At 45.4% G+C, this 22,506-nt stretch overlaps 3 protein-coding genes across 3 annotated transcripts; 2 read left to right on the top strand and 1 right to left on the bottom strand.

Annotated features, from left to right (window-relative positions):
* Positions 1 to 3: 3 nt before the first annotated feature.
* On the bottom strand, positions 4 to 22,311 carry lbk (leucine-rich repeats and immunoglobulin-like domains protein lambik). Its single transcript, XM_017252709.3, has 9 exons — positions 21,347 to 22,311; positions 4,292 to 5,355; positions 3,792 to 3,863; positions 3,518 to 3,727; positions 3,310 to 3,453; positions 2,422 to 3,245; positions 1,997 to 2,359; positions 1,654 to 1,935; positions 4 to 1,593 (listed from the first exon to the last, which is right to left on the bottom strand). The coding sequence occupies exons 2-9, from the start codon at positions 5,203 to 5,205 to the stop codon at positions 461 to 463; spliced, it is 3,942 nt and encodes a 1,313-aa protein (XP_017108198.2). The 5' UTR covers positions 5,206 to 5,355; positions 21,347 to 22,311; the 3' UTR covers positions 4 to 460.
* On the top strand, positions 12,344 to 13,206 carry LOC108133043 (uncharacterized). The gene is made up of 2 exons (XM_017252711.3): positions 12,344 to 12,501; positions 12,559 to 13,206. Exons 1-2 carry the CDS (start codon positions 12,451 to 12,453, stop codon positions 13,033 to 13,035), a joined length of 528 nt encoding a protein of 175 aa, XP_017108200.2. The 5' UTR covers positions 12,344 to 12,450; the 3' UTR covers positions 13,036 to 13,206.
* Positions 16,132 to 19,747, top strand: sac (sterile affecting ciliogenesis). The gene has a single exon (XM_017252381.3). It carries the CDS (start codon positions 16,359 to 16,361, stop codon positions 19,683 to 19,685), a length of 3,327 nt encoding a protein of 1,108 aa, XP_017107870.2. The 5' UTR covers positions 16,132 to 16,358; the 3' UTR covers positions 19,686 to 19,747.
* Positions 22,312 to 22,506: the final 195 nt, after the last annotated feature.

Here is a 22,506-nt window from a genome sequence, read left to right as displayed (position 1 = left end):
CCATTTGTTTTATGTTGGAATAATGCATAAATTTTATTAAATATTTCGACTTTGTTTCACATTTTGTCAAGGCCAATGGTAAGGCAAACTAATTTCAAATTCAAACCAAAAAGAAAAGAAAAATATGCATTAAGTATTCACTTTCAATCGGCGATGTCATAGCCGGCACTGGCCACAATACACCGAGTGTGCATTAACTTACAAATCTAGATACGAGCTACTATTAATGGCTAAGTGCTATTTACAGAGGTATTACGATTAAAACTCGGGCAATCAAAATAATAAATAATATCACAAGCAAAACAAAATTATAAATATACGATTCAGATTATCAGATAGTTGGGCTTTTAGAAAAATCGATTCTAATGATTAATTTCATAAATTACGAAGACACTGGTATGTTTCTCTAGCTCTCCTATTTCCCTCCCAAAGGCATCGGCATCGGCATCGATAAGGCGGCCTACGAATTACAATTATGAGTTAAACAGTCTTTGTTCGTTGCGGATTTGGGGGCGGGTTGCGGATTTTTGGTATGTGATCCTGCTACATTTGGTTTAGCCTTCTGCTCAAATGTCCACGGCGCATCGCCATCGCCACCACCCCCGCCACCGTCGTAGTTGTGATTGTTGTTCTGTAGGAAATGCTGCTGCTCCTCTGATGGAATATATATATCCTCCATGTCGTCGTACTCGGAGATACCCAGAGCCCGGGTGGGAGCGTACTGCAGCTCGTTTTCCTCATCATCCTCCTCATCGTCTGTGTGGTGCTTGTGCCGGCGCATCCCCACCACCATATCCTCCAGACTGCGCTTGACAGCAGCATCGGATCCAGTGCCCGAGTCCTTGCTAGACAGGCGATCCTGCTGGGCCTCTAGGTCTGTTTGTTGCAGATACCTAAGCGTCAGTCCCTGCTCCAGGCAGCGCTGCTCATAGGAAGGAGTCGTCGTCACAATCAGGCGACTGTGGGCCGCCTGGTTATCTTCACTTCCCAAGTCGGCCAGGCTGCGAGGTCGTGCCTGCCCTTGATGCGGCGAGGAAATGCCGTCCAGGACCAACTGCGACTGGTGCGGTCTCATTTGCGTACGGTTGAGAGTGGTCAGCTGCGTCTGGTCCTTGTCCAGCGTCGAGTGCAAGCTGGCCTGCGTACGAGCCGCCAAACGCTCGGCGGCCAGGCTCATTCTCAGCTTTCGCTTCTGGTAGCGCAGTGTACACCAAATGATGCAGCAGTCCACCAGGACACAGGTCACCGTCAACGCAATAATGCCCATCAGTAGGACGTCCCAGTTGAGGTTCTCCTTGACCACCACCAGCTCTGACTGCAGGGTAAAGGTGCGCGAATTGTCCGTAATCTCGCAGCGGTAGTGACCCGCATCATTGGACTGCGCGTTCAGGATCACGAGCAGCTCCTTGCTGTTGGTAAAGTAGTAGCGATCCCCGTCCGAGATGTGTATGGGCTTGTTCTCCTTGAACCATTCGCGATGCGGCTGCTCCAGCTCGATCTCTGCATTGGCTGTTTCGCTCAAGCACTCCAACACACAGGTGCGACCGACAATCACTTCTTGGTGCACCAGCGGAATACTCGGTTGGGGTTTATCTGTTGAAATGGAGGACCATTAATGGCAGTTCACCTGGTTATGGTTATTAGGGAACTTACCGTTTACGACCAGCGTGGCGTTTACTTTTATCTCTCCGGCGGCGCTAACCGCCGTGCACGTATAGATTCCGGAATCACTCGGCTTGGCGTTGGTTATCAAGAAGGCGTTCTCCTCGCGTATCACCTGCAACCGGCGCTCAGTGGCCGCCGGAAATTCGCTGCCACCGAACTTTTGCAGGGCCATCTCCGGAGTAGGATCGCCGCTAGCCGAGCACACCAGCCTAGCCGTTTCGCCAGCATCTAGGGTGAGGTTGGAGGGCACTTGCAGGAAAGTGGGATGAACTATGACCACAAAACGAGATTGGTTAGTGAGAGCTATGGGTTTTGGAATCAGTGCACTTACTTCCTATGGATATCTTGAACTTCTGGGCGTAGGTAGTTCCAAAAGCATTCGACACCACACACTGATAGCGTCCAGCGCTCTCGTAGCTAACGTTTGTCAGTCTCAGATAGCCGTAGATGGAGGTCTGATTAGTGCCCTGGTCATGGTGGATCTTCGTCTCCGTGCTGGAGCCGTCGTGGAGAGCGGTCGGTCGCTCCAGAACGTGCTGGTTGTCGTGGCGCCACTTGATCTTCAGCTCATCCGCTGCGGCCAGTGAAGCGGCTGCCGGAGAACTGGCAATGCACTCCAGAGTGATGTTGGCTCCGTTCACTGCCAGCATATTCTCTGGCGGCTCCTGCTCCAGTTTTGGCTTGGGAGAGTCCACTAGAAGGGCCGAAGTGTTATTAGTTTTTGTTTAGAAACCTTCCTTTGATGATTGGACTTACCGCATACCAACTCCGAATCGCTCAGAGTTCTAATCTGGCGATCCAGAAGGTGCTCCGGATAGCCGCAGACCACGTGCTGCATGTGCTGGGGAAACTTGCTCTGAAGCCAGTTGCGGAACCAGATCAGCTCGCAGTCGCAGATAAAGTTCAGGGACTTGAAGACGAACTTGTTCAGCCGAATCATGTGCTCGAAGGTGTTGGGCTGGATGCTGGCCAGGGCGTTGGAGCCCAGGTTCAGGGTCTCCAGGTTGTTCAGGCCACTCATTGCCTTGCTGCTGATCTGCTTGAGGTTGTTGCCGTGCAAGTCGAGTCTTCGCAGCTTGCGAAGATCCTTGAACGGGGCCGCGGCACTCTGGTCCTCGATGATCCACGACAAGCGGTTGCGCCGCAGATTCAGCTCCTCCAGGTTCTTCACACAGTTGAAGGTGTTGTCCTGCAGGTACTGCAATCGGTTGTGGGCCAGGTTCAGGGTCTTCAGGCGCTGCAGGCAGTCCAGGTGCTGAGGCTTGAACTCGGTGATGGCGTTGTGGGAGAGGTCTAGCAGCTCCAGCAGCTGGGTGAACTCCCAAGCGTCCACCTCGATGTGCGAAATGGCGTTCATCGACAGATTCAGGTGGCGCAGCTTCGTCAGGTTGTAGAGCTCCTTGCGGGAGAGCGAGGTTATTTGGTTCTGGGCCAAGTCGATGGATTCAATGTTCCGCATCACGTAGAACACGCCGTCCTGCAGCGCCCGAATCCGGTTGGCCTTTAGTTGCAGGTTCTTCACGGCCACCAGGCCCTTAAACGTGGACCAGTTTATCTCCAGATGGTTGAAGTTCAGAGATCTGAATGGAGGTATGATATAGATTATAGTAAGTATTCTCTGGGACCTATAGCTCTTCTACTTACAGCTTCTTCAGGCGGGTCAGGTTTTGGAAGGTTCCCACGGGAAGGTTACCGATTTGGTTGTTGTTCAGCTCCAGGTCCGTCAGATTATTCAAAGGCACGAAGGCAGCCACATCTATGTTGGTTATCTCGTTGAAGTTGAGTATTCTGTGGAGTGGAACAGAAGTCAGTGGAATCGAGGACCCAAAAGAGAGTCTTCTGAAACACCTACAAGTGACCCAGGCTGTTGGGCATGGGGAAGGAGTTAGCCTCAATACTGTGTAGCTGGTTTCTGGACAAGTCCAGGGTTCTCAGCGAGGGCAGGGCCAAGAGGGCTTCCCTGGAGATGCTGGTAATGTGATTGTTGGCCAAAATCAGGTGCTTCAGGCCACCTAGCCCCGTGAACTTGGGTATAGCCTCCAGCAAATTTCGCTTCAGGGTTCTGAAATGGAATTATTTTCAATCAATAATCCTAGCTTTTGGATCTAATCCTAAGATATACTTACACTTTAATCAAATTGGATAGATTTTTAATTTCCAGAACCGTCGTGTCGTTCAGCTTGTTGTTCGCCAGTTGCCTGGAAGGATAGATACTGATTAGTGAGTGGCTCTATAGGGTCTATAATTATGCACTATTATCGATGCAGGGCTGCTGATAACAAACGAACAGAGTTTGCATAATTTTCCATGCATTAAATTGATTAAAGGCCCAACGATAAAATCGCAACCCTCCGAAAAAAAAGACTGCAAATTGAGGGCAAATGTCGAACCCGAATGGGGTTGTGACACACTGCAATTTATATTGGCAGCTTAGTCGCGGGGGGTGGCTACAAATGGCCCTCTTGCCATTTCATCCCCTCGCCGAATTCCCCGAAACTCCACCACGATGGAGGACTTTTGGGGGTGGAGACATGAATAGGGGATTGTATTCCAAATTGAGAGAAATGTCGGTAAGACCAGTGGAGGTTTTAGAGAACTTGGTACACATCTTGGGGATAATACTTACAAAGTATGGACATAGCTGGGCAGCACAGGTACCCTCTCCAGGTGCAACTTGTCGCACTCGAAGATCCCGGCCACACACTTGCAGTCCTTGGGGCAGTCTTTGCTGTGCTTGTTGTTGGCCGCGGCGGCTGCTTCTCGCAGAGCCTTCTCCGCCTGCTCGTACTGCCCCCCATCGTCCGAGACGAAGCCGTTGGTCTCCAGTGACCCGGATTGGACGGAGGATAGGTGGGATGCCCCGGCTGATAGTCCAGACCGATGCGGGATGTGCAAAGCGGCCATGTCCTCATCATCTACATCGGCATCGGACTCGTCTTCGCGCAGGTTCAGGAATTGCTGGAGATTCGCATTCCCCCGGTTGCCTCGAGGTCCCGATCCGGATCCTCCAGAGCCCCCGTTCCTGGTCAGCATGGCGAACAACTGCTGCTGCGGCAACTGGTGATTGTACGAGGCACCGCCAGACTTGAGAAACGCCGTCAGAGGCGATCCTCCTTCGCCGTCCCGTGCTCCGCCAGACGACGACGACGATGATGATGACGACGACGGCGACTGGGCGGCGCTTTGACAAATTGTGGCCGCTGTTATCAGCAGCATGTACGTAATTAGCAGCAGTTTATTGATTTTATTGAAATCATTGGTTGTAGTATAATTGCAATTATCATTATTGCGACTCGATGCTGCTTTTTCTTTGTTGTTTTTGTTGTTGCTGTTGCCTTTCCGGCGATGTCGCCATTTGGCGCATGACATTAAAAATTTACCATTCGCCATACTAATACTACTAAGACTATAACTACTACTACTAGTACTAGTTGCACTGCCTTTCCGGCTGCATATTCGATGATTGTCCAACCGGAGGCTGCTTCGACTGCTATCACTCTCCCTCGATTCTGGCCTGAGTTTTATGGCCGAAACGTGCATTTCGTGCTATTTTCTAAATTCGTTAAAGTCGCAGCGTTTAAAGCTGCCAGCTCCGTTATGCCAGCCAATGTCACTCTGCGTCCGTGACTGCTGTTCCTGGACAGTTCCTTCCGCTGGCCGCGCAGACTCCAACCACTTGCATGATGATTTCTGCAAAAAAAAAAAAAATAGAGGATGATGATTAGATTGGAGTTTAAGGGGTGGAAGAGGGTTGGAAACATGGTTTTTTGCATTTCTTTACTTAATATAGTATCTCATGAATATTTTGGTTATAATTACGCTTTTTGAGGGTTTTTATTTAGTAAGTTAAAAGTAGTTGTCTAATAAATGTAATCTTTTGAGGCGCTTTCCCTCATAATACATGATTTTAAAGACAGTGCCCATTATAACTCGAAAACTACCAGAGCGATTGCTTTGAAATATTTAATTTAATTTCTTTCTTTATTTCTTAATTTAATTCAATATTAATTTTATCGTAAATCCTAGAGAGTTTTATTCCAAAATTAGCTTTTTTTTGTAATGAATAGACATTTTAGCTATTTATCCATTCAAACATTTTATGAAACCTATACTTTTCTACAGAAATTCTACAAAATATTCTTTAAAAGTCTTACTAAAATATGAAGTTTATTTCAATAAATATTTAGGATTATTTGTAACTATTTAACCTTTTCCTTTCTTACGAAAGAGTATGTATATAATACTATAATAATACCCCAAAATAATCCATTAAACTCTCGAGTCTAGACCGAGTCCCAGTCTAGTCATAATTTGCTTTTTCTAAAGGAAATGAAAATAATATAGTCCGCAAATGTATATATATTTCATGGCTTTATAAATAAATAATAATTGTGCAGAAATTGCCAGTGTCTCTGGCCGAGCACAGAATTTATACTCATTAAATTAAAATACGACCGGATGTTTTGTGCGAAAAAAACGCGCAGAGCCAACGATTTTATAATGCAAACAAAACAAAATGAAATAAAATAAAACTCAACTGAACAGATCGCTGCAAAAACAGCAAAACATCATCATCATCACCACGACGACGACTACGACGACTGCGACGTTGGTTGAGGCCCCAAAGGCATTCAGAATTCAGAAAACAGAACTGAAATCACAATTCAGACGTAATGTCTTCATCTCTCCACTCCAGAATTGTGCAGCGTGTGCAGCTTTTATTTTGAATAAACACGGAGGGGGGACGAACTTGGGGGACTCATTGGGAGACGGGGCACTGGGGCCGTGCCGGGTGTACATACGAGTCCAAAGCTCGCTAAATTCGGTGACAGTCCGGGTCCCGGACTCCGGAGAGATAAAGAATAACTGCCGGATGAATGGATGCTGGGAGAGGGGGAGGTGTGCTGGCTCGGCTATCACCTTTCAGTGGCCCGGATACGAAAAAGGGCAGCTCTCAGCAACAAATTAAAGAAAATGCCTTGCAATTACCACAACAGTTGGGCACACATAGCATATACACTGGGAGAAAAGAGTGGGGGTATTAACCTTTTAAAATTAATCAATTTTTACTCTCGCTTGGTGTATAAATTTTATTGTTTTTCTTGGTGGATGTACATATATAGATACGTCGGCTAGCCAGGCTACTAAAAATGGTCCGGACCGCACTATAGGAGGGTGGGGAGGGGGTCGGATAATAGGGGGTAGACGCGTAAAAATGCCCAGACAACCAAATTTAGTAACAGCAGCATCGGCAACCGCTTACTTTAGTTTCAAGATTTTTCTTCAAAGAGTTTTCCGGGCATTTCCCACCGCTCCATGTCTGCATCTTGCATCTCGCCCTGGCTATATATAGCCAGCCAGGCCATGCCAGCCAGCCAGCCAGCCAGCTAGCTACTTTTATGTGCTTGAAGTTGGCCAGGAAAGACTTCAAGTGCCCGGAGTGGAGCAGAGACTCTCCAGAGGGAGTGAGGAGGTTTTTTGATTAGTTTCCAGTCGATAATAAGTACCAGTCTTGGCACCAATTCCCAAAGTATCTCTATCTCAAGATTGTCACACGTTCTCCCCCAACACGTTCTACATTTTGTCAGTTTTACGGTTTTACAGTTAAGCTCTGCAATTATCTAATCAAGGGTTTGCGATCGCACCGAGCGGTATCTACAGAGGGAAATGTTTATAGTTGATATATGTGAAGAGATCCATGGGGTTGTCGGTCAATATTTGATCGGGCAAGTGCCCATTCCGAAGAAAGGTTTGCCATTCAAGTGGAGGATACTACCTTACTAACCTAATTCAAGCAGGAAATGGCTCCTTGTACGATATGTTTTGAAATATGAAAGAGGTACGATTTAGGTCTCCCCTCAATTAGGTATTTTATTTTTTGATAAATTAATCCCTTCACAAGCTGGCGAAAAATGTTAGCGAAAGCCAACCTGTGCGCCCCATCGATCATGATCGAAACAATGGTACCGATTTCGCACCTATCGATCAGCACAAAATCCTAAGCATAATGCGGGCCATTAAATCACTGCTATATCTCTGGGGGCTATCTAGCCGATCTCTGGCTCAATTTTCACACACCAATCAGCGGAGAGCGCTAATTTCCACTGCCCACGACAGTGCCACCATTTTGAATTGATTTGCATCCATAATCGTTTTGGCTAATTCCAATATCGCATCTCGACAAATCCCAAAATAAAAAACTTAAACTTTTTACACAAAAAGGTTCGAGTCGGGAGGGAAAAACCCACGCCATCGAGAAGATCTCCCGGTTGGTGCTGGCTTTCACTCTGAACTCATTTCGGGACAGCTTACAGACAACACCAAAATTTACGATCAAATGCAGATTTCATTGACGCTTTATTTTTTTTCCATTTTTTTCCAGTTTAAGTTTGTGGTTGTCAACTCCCTCACAATTTATTAGATAACGCATGGCCACGGGTATTGTCTTCTTAAAAAAAGACCCCCAAAAAAAACGACAAAATGTCGACGTTGATGATATGATAATACACCCATTGATATATACAATGGTCCGATATTCCGATTCCGATTCAGAGTCGCAGTCCCATCCACAGCCACACATAGCAGCATATGTTTATGCTACGTATCTGTATCTCATGATCAACGTGTGTACGAATGTATCTTCTAATGATCATTAGCCAGTGTCGGTCGGGGCAAGAACGACATCATTTTTCAGAGCCCCTATCGAAGGGAGATGGCAACAAAGACCATCCACAATCAGTTTTTGTTGTTTATATAATTATCGTATCTATGCATTCGAGTATACATTTTCCTCTTTTTTTTTTTAGCAGCTTAGACTGCATTTTTATTTGACTTAATTTTTAGTCACTAGCCTCCGATTTAAACATTTATATTGGTAATTTTTTTTATTGGTTTTTTGGCTTTTTGGCTGTCGCTTTTGCTTTTTAGATGGCGGGAGTTGTTGTTGTCGCCCACAGCTTTTTTCGGTGATTTTTGTTGTATTTTTTTTATCTCTGTCTCGGATTTTTGTGTCTCTTTTTATAAAAAATTACGTTTTCCCCCAAAATGTTTTTGCGTCTAGCATTTTTTTTCTGTTTTAGCATTTTATTACCTTTGCCAAGTAAATAAAAATATACTCGTATACCCCATATGCAATATTTTTGCGAATAAGCTGAGTGTTGCATTTGCTCAAGTGGTTTTTTCGTATAATGAAATAAAAAATAAAATAAAATCAAAAAAAGAGAACAAAACAAGAAAGGAAAGCTTTCTTCGGACAGAGCCGAAGTTGAGATACCCTTTCAGTACTTGCATATTTATTTTATAAGATATGGAATTACAGATGGGATATACACTGCCAATATCGGATATAGGTTGCCGAATCGAAGATATAATCGGATATATTATTATATAAAAAAAAAAAAAAAAAAAAAAAAAAACACATATATATATTAAAAAAAAAAAAAAACTTATATTAATAGTAATAATAAAAAATTACAACAAATTATGGCAATAAAAAAAATTACAACAAATTATGGCAATAAAAAAAAATTACAACAAAAAAAAAAAAAAAAAAAAACCAAATAAAAAATTATTTTTCCGACTTTTCGGGCCTGCTTAAGTGCAACCTATGAGAATCGAGGAGGAGGGCACTATTTTTAATTAATTATTTTTTAATATTTTATTAAAAATGTACCAAATTGAAGCATCTTCCAGAATATTATCATATGCCAAAAAAAAGTTAAAATTTGACTCTTCATTACTATCTGACATCCATGCAAATTCAACCAATGGTTCTCATTTTTTTCGCGTTTTTTTTTTTAACTAGATATTTATTTATATCTAAGATATATTTACTTTACAGAGTAGCAGATTTTCCTTCAAGGCATTACAAACACATTGAAAAAATGAACATATCCTGAATACCCTTCTGCAAAAGCCAAAAAACCACTAGAGCTCCTGTGGCAGTGGGCGGTCAAAAAAGTGCCGTGTTTTGAGGATGGTGGGTGGGTGGTGGTGGTGTGGGGTGTGGGGTGGCTAAGGTGAGGTGGGGTCGCCAAGCAGCTGCAACCAAAGCCAAACTGCCGATGCTGCCAAAACCCAATGCACAGTGGGTACTTTTTTCTATCTTTTATTAATGAGTCATATCTTAATTCTAACTCTTAATTAAGATTTCAGAAATCTAAAGATATTTATTTACATTTTTTTTAATTTCTTATCTTAGTTTAAAGTTTAATTTATAGAACTAGTTTGGCTTTTTCTCCCATTCTTTTGTTTTGTTTTTTTTTTTCTGCCAGAAGCTGCGCTTTGTGGCTTTGTTGTTGTTGTTGTTGTATTTTGTATCTTGACAATTGAGTTCTTCTGCTGCCGGGCTCTCTGCTGCTGCTCTGCCGCTGTGGTGATGTGTGCACCACTGCCAGCAGAAGTCCACGCGAATTTGCGTGGGCAGAGAACGGAAACCGCGTGCAGTCGACATCTGCGCCGACGCTCTCGCCTGTTGTCGTAATGTGTTACGTCAAAGTGTGCGTATGTATGTATGTGTGTTAGCCACAAACACAATAACAACAACAATATCGCATAAAAGGTAAAAACGTCGCGCTGTCTGCGGCAACTAATTAGGTAACGTGCCAGCAGATATAGCAACAACAACAACAACAACAGCAGCAATAGCAACAAGAAACAACAAGAACCCACGATAAGAGGCAGCGCAGCTGACTGCGCAGCCACCGCAACGCAAATAGCAACATAAATTTCACACAAACACACAGTCATATACTCACACACACACACACACACATGCGAGCGAATAAAATCCAATAAGAAACAAAATTGCCAGGCTGTCTGGCAGCCCCAAGTCCGTTCTTGTTGTTGTTGTTGTTGTTGCTGTTGCTGTTAATTTAGCTGCCTCTCTTCAGAGTTGTTGTTTTTGTTTTTTCTCATTTTGCAAAAATAAATTTAATTTTGTAGCCATTAATTTTCCACTCTAGATACGATAGACGTACTACGTATACACCACTATAGCCACTCACAGCCACCAACCACGAGTCAGCCTCTCAGCCAGGGACTGCTAATTAAATAACTAAAAAATGAAATAGAGTTTATAATTGTGCTCGTTGTTCATTTTGCGGATAACTGTTTAACTGCTTCAACTTTGGCAACTCTGGTTTAAGGAGGGTTTTAGTTTTAAGGACTGTGTTGGGGTTAAGGACTTTATTTCCTCAAAATGGTTACACAAATTAGTTTCCAAAAAGTTGGTGTGGTATAGGATAGTGTTAGGATAGTAGTCTAGAATAGATGGATATGTAGGTATACATATGTAGGTAATACAAAAAAAGATACATAGATAGTTATAGATACACACTCGTAGATAGTACAATATAGGATAGAATAGATAAGGTAACATAGTAAAGAATACTATAGATAGAGTAGTACATAATAATATAGAACAGGATAGTACAGATAGTATGACAGAGGATGGTATAGAAAGTATAATAGAGGATAATATAGAATGTATCTTACTATCCTTAGTGTACGTAGTATCTTTAAGAATGAAATTGAATTGAATAGTACCGAAAAGTATGGAATAGGATAGTATGTTTTAAGATATATAAAATATGGGATAGGATACACAGGTATGGATAGAATATTTTCGGATGGGATATATAGCATACGATATTTAAAATAGGATACGATCTACAGTAAAGGATAGAATATCAACTTTATAAGATAGGATGTGCCGATAAGAGAATATCTCAAATAGGATAGTAGGATATTTAGTATAGTATAGGATAGTATAGTAGTAGTATAGTACTAGATAGAATGGGTTAGTATAGTACAGTACTAGATGGTATAAATTGTCATGTATTGTCTAGGAACAGAAAGAATATTTTTCGAGGTATAATGGAGTGTAAGATAAACATACAGATATAGATAGAATATTTTAGGATATGGTATAAAGTATGGGATAGTATAGAATTGGATAGTATAGTGATGGTACTAGATATATTTTATAGATAGTGAAGGATAGTACACTATAGCATAGTATAGAACTATATAGTATAGATAGTCTAGTATAGGACGAGTTAAGATACTTTTTTGCCTAAATATGGATTATTTTCTTTCAAAGCATTTTCCTCTTAATCAAGTTCCACTGTACTTCCTTGCTGGCCTCTGCCCGCTGCTTGTATTTACTCTCTTTACTTTTTCAAGTTCAATTTGGCGCAATTAGTAAACATTTATTGTTATTATTATTATTTTCTTTTATCCAATACCAATACCAATATAGCCAAGCAAGTTTATACAAAGATATGCATGTACTTGCCAGTCTACTGGTAGTGGTATTTGTATAATAAATTAACGTCTTTTTTTATCGCTTTAATGATAAACCGTTTTGCTTGATTGGTCTAAGGCGCATAAATAAAAAATAAATAAAGCGCAACAAATGTTGTTATTATTGCCATTGTTGTTGTTATTATTGTTATTGTTGCTTTGATAAGAAGCACAGCTTGTGATATCATATGCCAAATATTGTATCTTAACCGTATCTACTTTGTTTGGGGTGTGGTGGGCCAGTCAGGTGAATGAATTCTTTGGAAATTCTTGGAAAAAAATAGAAAACAAAGGAATATATTTCCAAAAAAAATAAAGAATGGTTTTTAAAAAAATCCCAAACCTAGTAACCTCATGAATGAAAGTAACTTGCCACCTACAAGGTATATCTCACAACATATCGACTCTCTGACCAGAACAGAGCTACAAATATCATCACCAATATACAGATTATAAAACTAAATACATCAATCTTAAATAATGGAAGCATTTTTCCGGAAAATAGCCAAAGGAGATTTTTTACCTTCATCAGTAAGTATAAGGATAGGTATATCATAGAGAATTCTTATAGAAACCACATGTAAACAGGTTACTTCTTTGACCAATTTAATGCCTGGAAGACTTCTAGGCCCTGAAGTTCCAGTTGAACCCAAGTTAGAAGCTCCGGTTCTTCGCCGGAGCGAGAGGATCAAGGCCATGATGGAAAAAAAGCGTCAGAAGGAGGAGGAGCTCAAGAAGGCGGAAAATTCAACGACAGAAGACCCTGTCGAGCAGAAGCCCAAGATTGAGAGACTCTCGAGACGCTCCTCCAAGAGCCATGTAGGTCACCCACAGCAGTGCTCCTGCTGCGGCGTCGACTTGGTCCTAGTCTGCCCCACTTGCGATTCGAGGGTAAACCCAGGACCTTCTGGTTCGAGCTCGGGTGCGGGGAAGAAAAGGAAACGTAATGACGAGGAGCGCCAAAGCAAGCGCCGGAACTTGGGGGTCTCATCCCCAAAGCCCCCACCAGTGGCCCAGCCCAAGAAGAAAGCCAAGAAGGCGGCTCCTCCCAAAAGTTCTCCCTAAGTTTCTAGTTTAGAAAGACCCTCTCCAAATTATGAAGTGATCTTTTAGTTATTAGTTTCAGATTTTAGAAATTTAAAAGTTAACATAAAACACAAACAAAAAGTCATATAATTAAAAAATGGGCCTTACACCCAAAAAAAAATGAGAAATATTGTACTTTTAGTCGAAGAACTGGCATGTTGATCTCATCTGAACAATGGTCGGGGCCCTAATCTTATCCTGCCATCGACCGATTTCCCAGAAAAGCCTTTACGAAGTCCACGGGTGATATCACGAGTGACAGACTTGCACAATTTTAACCGCCGCAGTTAGGCTTCCGAATTCGGTGAGGTTCGGTTATCAGCCGGATGATAAACAAACCAACCCAACCAACCCAACCAACCCACCGCCCCTGATACCCTCTATTATTGTTTGACAAACTTGGCCGAGTCGGAGAGTGGAGTACAGGGCACGTATGCCAGATAGTGTCACCACGATACGATCCGATCGGATCTCTCACCTTGAACCGAAAACCAAAACGGCAACTTGTAATCCCCCTGCACCAGGTTCGACTTAAGCTGCTCGTATATTCGGATTCGGTATCAGATGAAAGCCAGAAAGCCGCTCAAGGAGCTCAAAATTAATCTGCAGCGGGGCCATAATTTCCGATTATTTGAGCTCTCGAGGAAATCCCAAGCATGTCAAATGGGGGAGATCTTAACCGATCCTGAAGACTCGAAAGAGATTGACGTTGAGGGGCAGAATAATAAGACTTTAAGGTAGGGGCTCTGGCAAGAAAATACCATTCAGAAGACTGGTCTACTCTGTTTCATAATACAATTCCATATCATATAATACTCATACCATATAATATCATAAAAAATACCTCTATATAAAGTGTGGAATAAAAAAAAAAATAAAGAACGCAGGGCTTTGGAGCTGTCAGCCATCGAGGTCCCAGAACGCGGCCCACGAAATACAAAAGACCAGCCTCGGATCGGGCCAACCTCGCCTCCGATCCGGGCCAAGTGAGAAAACCAAGCGCGACACCAACACCAAAAACCGGCTGTGGGAAGAAACCCCTCCACCCTCTCTTTCTACTTGTTCCTGTCTCTTTCCTGCTCGCACTCCTGCTGCCTGCCGCCAGCTGGGGTAGCCATCGCCATCGCCATTGGGAATTGAATTGGATTTCCAGTCAACGTTGAAATTTCAGTTTTGGCTGCCTTTTCAGCCAAAGGTGTGAAGAAAAAATAAAAACACAAAAGCGGACCAGGCCGAGGCCCAGGCAGGGGCAGGCCAGAGGCCGGGGCACACAGCACGAAATTCTGAAAAAAAAAAAAAAAAAAAAACTGCAGGAAACTGAAGCCAAAGCCAAAAAGAAATCAACTTGAGATCTGCAGGGAGCCCAGCACACAAAACTGGATTGGGCCTCGTTTTCCAAAGAGCAGAGCAGGGCAACTGCACAAGAGATTCTGGGATTTCAGTTGCATTGTTGCGGGATATGATCGGTTGAATATATATATACATATATATATATATATATGTTAGAAGGGAGAGAGCATCTGTTTCTTGCAATAAAGGCCTGGGTTTGATTGGGATTTCAATTTTTGAAAGCGGATTTGGTGGCTCTTTTCAAGATTTTGCCACTTGGTGAGTCCCTGGGAGTGGGTTTGAAGGTGGAAAGTACCTGGATGAGGTAATAATAGGATACTCCAGACAAAGACTCAGGTGAAGGCCCACTTTTTAGGTAACTATTCCCATCCTAGGTGACTTATTATTATTTTTAGATGAATGGAGAAGCACCTTTCTTTAAAAAACAATATAAATGCAGGTGTTTAAATCTTTAAAATCATTTCAGATTCTTGTTCTTATTTGCATTTACTCGAAAAACCTTTTTCCCTACAAAACAATCCTCAACTTTGACATATTTTGAACATGTTTTGGGTTTCTTTGTGAGAAGTCCGACGAGAAACCCTCGAGAAATCCCTAATCCAGAGCTACAGCTGCACACACACACACACACACCAACACACAGAGGTAGATAGCTCTAGCATAGATCGGGGCAATGACAAAGATACTATACCGCCACAGCGTAGATACAGATACGTACAAACATAATTCCCTGGCAGCGAGAACTATTCAACTTCGAACCGAATCTGATTTCTGAAACTGATTGTGGTGTGTATGCGTTGTTGTGCGGGGCAAGGGGCAAGGGGTGCAGGGTGAGGGGTAAGGGGTAAGGGACGTCAGTTAAACGAAGCCGACAAGAAGGTAAGCCCACGAGGAATCCTCTGCAGCTCCCCACACCAAAGCTACACTGCGAGAAAGGGTCTATAAGAAGGGCTCTAAAACTTTAATTATATTATGATTTTGGCTAGTTAGTCTAAGGTAAGACTATCTATAACTATTATTAAGTTTTGTATAATATTAGAACCCCCTTAGGATGTATCTTCTTGCAGTGCCTGTTGCCCCACACTCCTGCCACACACTTCAGGCCGCTTGCTCGTCGGCTTAAATTGGTTTTTATTGTTGTTGCACATGATGTCCATTGTTGGTGGTGTTGGCCCTAGCTGGTTGCCTTGTTTTGGCCATATTTCTTGTCCATGTGCCCGCTTCTTTGAAGTCGCATTTAATTCTTCGAGTTTCTTATTCTGTTTCTCATTCTTTCTTTTTTTTTGTTTTCTTATTTTGTTCATGTGTTCCCCCCCTTAAAGGAGAGAACGACGTTGGCTTGTCTGGCCAAGGTGTGAAGAAAAGAATTTTTCTGTGCAATAATCTTGATGCCTTTTTAAGATTTGTTGCTGCCGTTGGAGCTTTCGAGGCTCTCCTTTTGTGGGGACGACGTCCCAAGCCCGGCTTTTGTTCTCCCATCCCATACCATACCATCCTATACCGCTCGCGATTCGTTTCAGTTGAAAAATGGTTTGGGGTTTAAGGAAATTTACGCCATAAAATGCTAAAATAATTGGATACACTCCATCTCCACATGCCCCGCTCCACCAGTCACTCAGCCAGGCCATACCTGCGAGTGCATTTCAAATTGCTAATGATGAGGAGCTGCCTGGTACGCTGGGGCTTCTCTTCTGGGGAAGATGCTTTCGTGAGACAAGCGACATGCCATGGTCAAGTCTGGATTCCCCAGGGCCCGGCCCAGGCCACCAGCTCATCCAATTCGTGGCCAACGGAGCATTAAATGCATTTATTTATGAGACCACCTGATACAATCTATGGCTGAAATTGCAGCTCATATGCATATGATGCGGAGGTGATACTGAACTTGGCCAGAATTCACACCTCACCAGGGGCTGGGCTATAATATATTATGCTCAGGTGCCATAGTATCTATGATTTGGATCGAAAATAGGTTCAGGAACACAGAGGGCTTCGAGTCGAAAGCCATAGCCATAGCCACACTGAACAAAAATACGAAACATAAACCCAGAAACATGGTGGACATTGAATCCGAGGATGCGTCCCAACTGGCCGGCAGCGACGGCGAGTCCTTCACCTTCGGCCAGACGGAGAATGCGCCGCGCTTCAAGCAGGAGGGCGAGAAGGCCATCTGCATCATGCCCCCCCGCCCGGGCACCGCCACAATGAACTACCAGGAGCTGTACATCCCGCGCCACCAACTGACCGACGTCTTCTACCCCATCCAGGAGGCCCAGCGCTGGCTGACGCTGGTGGACAAGGCGGGCAAGTCGCACCGGTTCCCGCTGCCCACGATCCTGCCCAAGGTGATCCAGACGCGCTTCGTGCCCAAACGGCACTTGCCCAAGGACGTGGAGGTGGACCGGCGACGGCGTCAGTACCAGAAGATCAACCTGATAGTGGAGCTGGCCAAGGCCGGGCTCACCGACGACGTACTGCAGCCTACCGAGGAGCAGTACAACGTCATGTCGGAGTTCGCGTTCCCGCACAAGTTCCCGCTGAGCTACTTCGACGACAGCAACTTCGACATCAACTCCCCGGCGGCCTGGTTCGAGCTGGGAGTGGTGGGCAGTGACCACTACCCACTGCCGGCCCGGGCGTACCTGCCCCTGAACCAGAGCCTGCTCAACTGCCAGTGGGTGATGGCGGCGGTGACGGCGCACAACGAGGAGACGGACATGTGGACGCTGCTGTCGCTGGAGGACGGATGCACGTACACGGTGCCGAAGCTGCAGTTCATGTTCATGGCCGAGGACCCGCACAAGTACATCCAGCGGCTCCAGGCCGCCGTCCACGAGCGGCACAAGGGCGAGCAGCTGATGCTGATGGAGCTGATCGTCGACTGTGTCCTGCACGAGGACATCGAGTCGACGGTCTTCTACAGCTTCAAGCCCATCGAGGCGATCCTGCAGGCGGCCAAGGTGTCCCAGCAGTGCAAGCGGCGGCTGCGGTCCGAGGTGAACCTCGTGTTCGAGCGCCTGATGGCCCTCTACGAGCTGGAGCAGTACATCATCAAGATGCCCAAGGAGTTCCCGCAGTTCAAGAACATCAATCTGAAGGAGTTCCTGCCCCGGTCCTTTGCCGTGGACGTCTCGGCCAAGGAGCGGGACGAGCTGCAGGCCCTGGGCATCACCATGAAGACGAAGCGCTACGACTACCTCAAGGCGAGCCTCTTCTACTGCGGCGGCGGCATCGAGGCGATGGCCGGAGTGGCCGGCCAGTGCCAGTACATCGAGACGCTCTCGATCTTCATTTGCAGCTTCAGCAAGCCACTGGCCCTCGTCGACTTCCTGCAGGCCCAGGAGGCGCACAGCGACAACGTGGCCACCTACCTGAAGGTGTACTGGCCCCAGCAGCTCACCTCGGTCATCACCGTGGTGCTGCGGGCGCTGGGCAAGGGCTGGCTGGACATCTCGCTGAACACCTGGACCGTCTACCTCATGTGCAAGATCTCGCAGTTCATCCTGCAGGTGAAGTTCCGCATGCAGGAGTCCATGGAGGTTCTGCTGGAGACGTCGCTGCGCAACTTCTCGCACTTCGTCTGCGATCCCTGCCTGCAGTTCCTCGACCTGAAGCCCACCTACAAGTGGACCAGCAACTACATCGACACCGAGTTCCCCTTCCCCAAGCCGGTCTTCGCCCTGACCCTGGGCATCAACGAGGAGCGCAAGGTGTTCTACTCCACGGACCCCGACGAGTTCCAGCCCGCCCTCATGGAGATATTCAAGAGGTGCCTCGAGAAGTCGGCCGGCGTGCGGATGATCGATGCTGCGGTGATGTCCTTCCTCAAGTTCGCCCCCAACCTGTACATCCTGACGGTGGAGCTGATCGAGGACAAGTATCTGGTGGAGAACGAGCTGATCAGGATCTGCTACCAGCAGGCTTCGCTGCCCCTCAGGGCCTATGCCCGGATGTACGAGCGGTTCATCGACTTCTACCTGCTGAACGTCAACTCGTACATGGCGGCCTACGCCGCGGCCCGTAAGCCCTCCTCGGAGGTCAAGCGGGACATCCTGGAGCACAAGCGACTGAAGGAGGAGGTGCGCACCATCCTGCCGGCCTTCATCACCATCGGGCCGTACTACATCAACGTCGACATCCTGAAGCAGTTCATGATCAAGAAGCGCATCGACATCGTCCGGAGGATATTCGAGTACTACGTGGACCGCATGTTCGAGACGAACGAGGCCCTGCTGGAGCGCTGCCTGGAGGTGTACCGGAAGATCAACGAGCGCCCCATCAGCATCGAGCACCTGTTCGACATCCGCGACTTCGGGGCCACCGTGCCCGACGTGGTGGACCAGCTGCGGGCCGACATCCAGATCATGTGGCTGGAGTACGACCTGCTGGACAGCTTCTTCTACAACCTGAGCGACTTCCAGTTCGCCATGAAGTGGAACGTGTACGCCTGGCCGCACCAGATCCTGATCCGCCTGTCCACGCTCAAGGACGAGCAGAAGATCGACATCGAGGAGTTCCTGCGCCTGCACGCCAGCGAGTGCCAGGCGTTCGAGGAGCGGCTGGAGTCCCTCAACGACGAGGTGCAGGCCTACTCGCTGGCCTTCAATCCCAATCGCGCCCAGGAGACGTCGGTGGACATCAAGAAGACCTGGGCCCTGATCAAGGAGCTGGAGAAGGTCGCCAAGACGCTGCAGTACCGCCAGGAGCTGTTCGAGCTGGAGCCCCTGTCCGTGGAGTTCCTCGAGAGCATCATCGACAGCTTCACGCCGTACAAGAATCTGTGGTATGCCTGCGCCAACTTCCTGAAGCTGGAGGAGGCCACCCTGGGCAATCCCATAGCCCAGCTGGACCTGGACGACGTCTGGCTCAGCATGATGAAGCTGACGGAGGAGCTGAACGAGTCCAAGGAGATATTCGCCGAGAAGCAGGAGATCAGCGACGTGGCCAGTGCCTTTATCGGGAAGATTGAGGAGTTCATTCCGGTCTACAACAGCATCAAGGATCTGCGGAACGAGAACTGGATGTACATCCACTGGTCGGAGCTCAGCCAGGTGACTGGCCAGGAGATCAAGTACACCATAGCCATGAACTACCAGTACCTCATCCGCAAGAACATCCTCGACTTTCTGCCCGAGGTCCACGCCATCTCCGAGAAGGCCAACAACGAGGCCGAGGAGATCCGGCAGGCCATCGAGGAGGAGGAGAAGCGCAAGCAGGCCGAGCTGGATGCCCTCTTCATGCGGAAGCAGTTGCGCAAGTGCCGCAGGGATATCTTATAGGACATGTCATGTTTTATTTTTTGTTAAATAATCTAAGAATTTAAGAGGTTTTTCATTTCATAGAGGATGTTTTTATTAAAGAAAGGGTAGTATTGGAGTATCATAACTCAAGAAATACTCTACCAATTGTTCTGAAAATTGAGATACATCTTGGAAAGACTTCACTTGACTATCATATGACTTTTTTTCATAGGACTTAACCCCCTTACCCCCTATTTTTACCTAACCCTATGTTATTCTAGACATAGATCCCATCATAACTCAAGAAGTACCCTACCAAATGGTCTGAAATTTGGGATACAGTTGGGGAAGACTTCATTTGACTATCATATGACTTTTTTTCATAGGACTTAATCCTCTTACCCCATATTGTTACCTAAATCTATGTTGTCCAAGACATAGATCCCATCATAACTTAAGAAATACTGTTCCAATTGTTCTGAAGTTTGAGATACAGTTTGGAAAGATTTATTTAATAAGTCTTAACCCTTTTACCCCCTGTTTTTATAAACAAAGGGTAGTTTTGAGACCTATATTCCATCATAACTCAAGAAATACTCTACCAAATGGTCTGAAATGTGGGATACAGTTTGAAAAGACTTCACTTGACTATCATATGTCCTATTTTCATAAGACTTGGCCCTATTACCCCCTTAAATCCCAGCTTTTAGACTTTACTTTTAAGTTCAATGTTAAAGAAAGTATCTAGAAGCTCTAAGGGTTAAACTAATAGAGCCATAAAGAGAAGAAAACCATTATAGCATCTTGATATGAGGCTTGAAGAGGCCATCCAAGCCACATCTTCGAACTACAAATTGCATCAACGCCTGGCAGAGTGCGACGTGGCAGTATACGCCCAGTCCGAAGGCCCTTGCCGTAGAAAGCCCACTCAGATGCATCGACCAACAACACGAACAATAAGTTGCACTAATCACTAAATCCCCCATCAATGCTAAAATGTATAAATGCAAAAATGGAAACGGCACGAACAGCGAGGCCCAGATGGAGGAGCTCACGAATGTGGGGCCCAGAAACATATATACATACAACCTCATAACTAAATTGCATTAAGTGTAATTATAACTAATTAGAAAACGGAAAAAGCAGAAACTGCAACAACAGAGTAGCATCCGAAACGATATTTCGTTGAAATGGCGGTTGGAAAGTTATTAGAACCCATGCCATGAGTCAGCTTGGGAATAGATTGCGGATTTGTGGATGAAATACCCGATAGATTTCGAGAGAGACTGGCACGGACGACCAGTGGGAGTGAAAGATAAAGCCCATACGAGTCTCTATTCCAAGTACTATTCATATTCTCCAATTGATTGATGGAACTATGTCCGAGTTCTTGTTATGGGCTCTGCTTTGGAGGCAATTTACCTCAGGAACATGTATCTGAGAGATACCCAAGATTAGCATGCGGGGAGAGCTCAGGGTTCGAGCGGGGGCTATGGGCAGGCAGGGAAATAAATCATTTAATATAGCGCGCCATTTATCAGCCAACAGGCCCAAGCCGTATATCATTCATGGCCTCTCCGCTGGGTGCCTTGGGAGTCGAGTCTAACTTGTAGAAGCTCCACTGTAGTTGTAGAAATAGAATCACTTTGCAAAAGTCAATTTTTAACTTAATTAGGCAGCGGAATGCGGCATTTACTCACCTATTCAGAATGGCCGAGGTATCACGGGGAGCCGAGTGGGTGGAGGCGGTGGTGGAGGCGGGGGATGTGGGTGTGTAAACAAGAGTGCAAACGAGACAGCAACAGACGGCAGAGCCTTAATGTCTGCGGCGGCAACTATTACGTACGCCGTGAATAGCGCACAGTGTATACACAGATGTATGTGCGAAGGAAGTGTACAAATAGCTGTCTGTTTCTTTTTTCGAATCTATTCTGTTTCTGTTTGTCTATTGCCTGCAATGATTTTTCCCGTTGTTGTTTATTCGTCACTTTAACACGTTTCGTCGATGCTGTCGGTTCGACAGAAACAGAAACAGAAACAGAGAGTCTGAGGTGGGGGCAGCAACGTCACTGAACACTGCACACCAACACAGCACGCACACAGCCAGAACCTATTTTTATTTTCCCCAGTGTGTGTGTGTGTATATTTTTTTTTATTTTTTCCTCAATTGCGGTGGCGGCAAGCTCTCACGCACGCAACCAAACACACACACCAGCACACGCTGCCCATTGACAACAACACGGCGCACGTAACGAGAACGGAATCGAGATTTGACGGTATTTGTTGCTATTTGTTTGGTGCTGCACCTCTGCAGAGGCTCAGTTTCGATCAAAACACTTTGATTTGTTCACTTATCAGGCCGAAAAACAAACGACAGCTTGCGTTTCAATCGCAACCACAAGCATATGTATGTTTTTTTTTTGTTATTGCCGAGATTTTATGCTCTTGGCGTGCACGCTCGTAGCGTTCTCCCACACACGCACTCGTTTCCACAACTGATTAGGCCTGCGTTTGATATAAACCAATTGGATCTGGCCGATAATCTTCACACACTCTGATCGCTTATTAAAGTTATTCACTTCGTTCTTGTTTTTATTAATTGATTTCCAGCGACGACGCGCGCGGACGACCTTCGGCTCTGAAAATTAATCGCGGTGTGACCAGAGTGCTGCTGTGGTAACAGCTATAAGTTGGTTTCTTGTTTTTCGAATCACCCTGTGTTCCAGTGCTATAAGCACCCTCTGTTTATTTTTTTAAATATTATTTCCAGATCTTATTTTAAATTGAAGTACTATTTTCTTAATAAAAAATCGTATCTTTCCTATATAGACACTTTAATTATCTACTACATTCCGTATAG

The sequence above is a fragment of the Drosophila bipectinata genome, chromosome 2R, assembly GCF_030179905.1.
Source record: "Drosophila bipectinata strain 14024-0381.07 chromosome 2R, DbipHiC1v2, whole genome shotgun sequence".
Taxonomy (NCBI): Eukaryota; Metazoa; Arthropoda; class Insecta; order Diptera; family Drosophilidae; genus Drosophila; species Drosophila bipectinata.
Note: the sequence above shows the minus strand (reverse complement) of the source record. Positions and strands in the feature narration are given on the sequence as shown.

Bases quoted from the DNA above. Each gene is read 5' to 3' on its own strand.
- lbk (XM_017252709.3), bottom strand. From the start codon at position 5,205: ATGCACGTTTCGGCCATAAAACTCAGGCCAGAATCGAGGGAGAGTGAT. The intron at 3,728-3,791 runs GTAAGTATATCT...ATTCCATTTCAG, and splicing joins CTATCCAATTTGATTAAAGT to AACCCTGAAGCGAAATTTGC. The intron at 1,936-1,996 runs GTAAGTGCACTG...TTGTGGTCATAG, and splicing joins GTTCAAGATATCCATAGGAA to TTCATCCCACTTTCCTGCAA.
- LOC108133043 (XM_017252711.3), top strand. From the start codon at position 12,451: ATGGAAGCATTTTTCCGGAAAATAGCCAAAGGAGATTTTTTACCTTCA. The intron at 12,502-12,558 runs GTAAGTATAAGG...ACATGTAAACAG, and splicing joins GAGATTTTTTACCTTCATCA to GTTACTTCTTTGACCAATTT.
- sac (XM_017252381.3), top strand. From the start codon at position 16,359: ATGATTTGGATCGAAAATAGGTTCAGGAACACAGAGGGCTTCGAGTCG.